This window comes from Galeopterus variegatus, unplaced genomic scaffold (assembly GCF_000696425.1).
Source record: "Galeopterus variegatus unplaced genomic scaffold, G_variegatus-3.0.2 Scaffold9712, whole genome shotgun sequence".
Classification (NCBI taxonomy): Eukaryota; Metazoa; Chordata; class Mammalia; order Dermoptera; family Cynocephalidae; genus Galeopterus; species Galeopterus variegatus.
Window position 1 is genome coordinate 1 of NW_007735823.1, and position 1,659 is coordinate 1,659.

Consider the following 1,659-nt stretch of genomic DNA (forward strand, 5'->3'; position numbering starts at 1 on the left):
AAGATACTATGAATCTTTCCATGAACTTTTTAAAGACCTCTTATATTACCTGAGTTAGAATTATTTCCCAATACCCAGGTAGATGTTTGAAATTCCTAGTAACAATTTCTCAGTTATTGAGAAACCTCATAAAATCCATCACTTCTCCTTTGTTCTTAGTGTCTGCCCTCACACCTGCATTGTCCACCTGGTCCTTTCTGAAGGGGTGTTTTCTAGGCCTGGTGACCAGCAGCCTCCCTGACAGTCTCATTCTCCTACATGAGGCCTCCTGATTCCTGGAGCCCATGACTTCATCTGACTTGGTTTCAGACATTTGGATGGAGCACATCCTCCAGGATTTTTCTGAGAAAGGGAATATAGGGAGTAAAAATTTTGGCAAATGTGCAGGTCTGAAAATACCCTTTTTCTATTGATACAGAAGCTAGTAGTTATGCTTGAGAATTTTGATGCTGTTCTGAATCCTAATTCTTTGTATACGACCTCGTATGTCTCTCCAAAAGTCTTTATGATTTCTCCTTTAATCCCAGTGTCCTTAAATTCCATGACCCTGGTTCTTGGGGTGAATATTTTTTTTTTATTCACTGTGCTGGACATTTAGAGACAATTTTCTCATTAGCTGCAAAAATAGGGGGCTTTATTTCCTTTCTCTAGAGCTATTGACTCTCAGAAGGATATGTCTGGCTGCTGAATTTCAGAAAGCAAGTGGAGGGAAAAGCTAAGAGTCTCTGAATTCAAGGACAGAACTCTTACCAAACCTTCATTCCCAGCCCGCACCTCATTTTTTCTCTGTCACTGCCCAGTGTCCCTGAGTAGAGGGATTCTTAGACACAGTTTTTCTGGAGACTGAGCCTCCCTTTCCTTGGGGGATAATCAGTTACCTGATAAAAGGAGTCGTGGATGGAACTGGGACAGCAAGAGCCTCCTTTTTCAGCATCATTTTTCACTTTCCCTGACACTTGCTATTTCAAAATATGGAATCTAATGGGGCTGTAGGGACACAGACTGACTTTTCTTCTTTCATATGTCTTCCTCTTCTGACACTAACATTACAACTTCATCTCCTCTGCTGGGTTATTTTTACACTCCAGTCTGATTTCTGTGTTTTAGAAATTTGTTGAAGAGTTGCTGGATATTTCCAAGCACTCCTCTCCTCCTGCTTTAATACGACTAAACTTCATGCATAATTAGGTTATTATTATTTTGGTGGAATCCTATCAGGAGGAAAAAAAGTATGTTTCTTATCTGCTGCTTAGCTAGAACTCTTTAAAGGTAAATTTCTAAAGTAAAGTTATTCAGAAATAATAAAATTATTGACCCCCCCAAAAAAAACTTCTTATTTTTTCATACCCTAGTTTTATAGATACAAACTTCTAGAATAAAAAAAATTCCTTTAGATACATCTTCTGCCTAAATGTAAACATCTTTCTTATGAATCTAACTTTTTAGAATACTTCCCTGGCTAGAAATGATCTCAGACAGCATCACTAAATTTCTAGGAATTTCATTGGGACCTCCAGGAGAAGAGTTTACAATTTCCCAGCATTAGAGTACTAAATTTTCAGAATGAGGAAAGGAATTTGCAAGAATATGCCTACTGTTCAAAGTGGTCTTTTCATAATAAAAACAATACGCAATCCCAGGCCAATTGATGCTGGTTGT

General features: G+C 38.2%; 1 protein-coding gene across 1 annotated transcript in view; it reads right to left on the reverse strand.

Annotated features, from left to right (window-relative positions):
- Positions 1-174: 174 nt before the first annotated feature.
- LOC103609514 (cytochrome P450 2C19-like) overlaps positions 175-1,659 on the reverse strand; it is a gene marked incomplete at its 3' end in the record, with an annotated part of 35,347 nt that continues 33,862 nt past the window's right edge. Inside the window, exon 7 of the mRNA XM_008593820.1 lies at positions 175-342. Within this exon, the coding sequence (XP_008592042.1) occupies positions 175-342 (168 nt within the window). The remainder of the gene's footprint in view (positions 343-1,659) is intronic.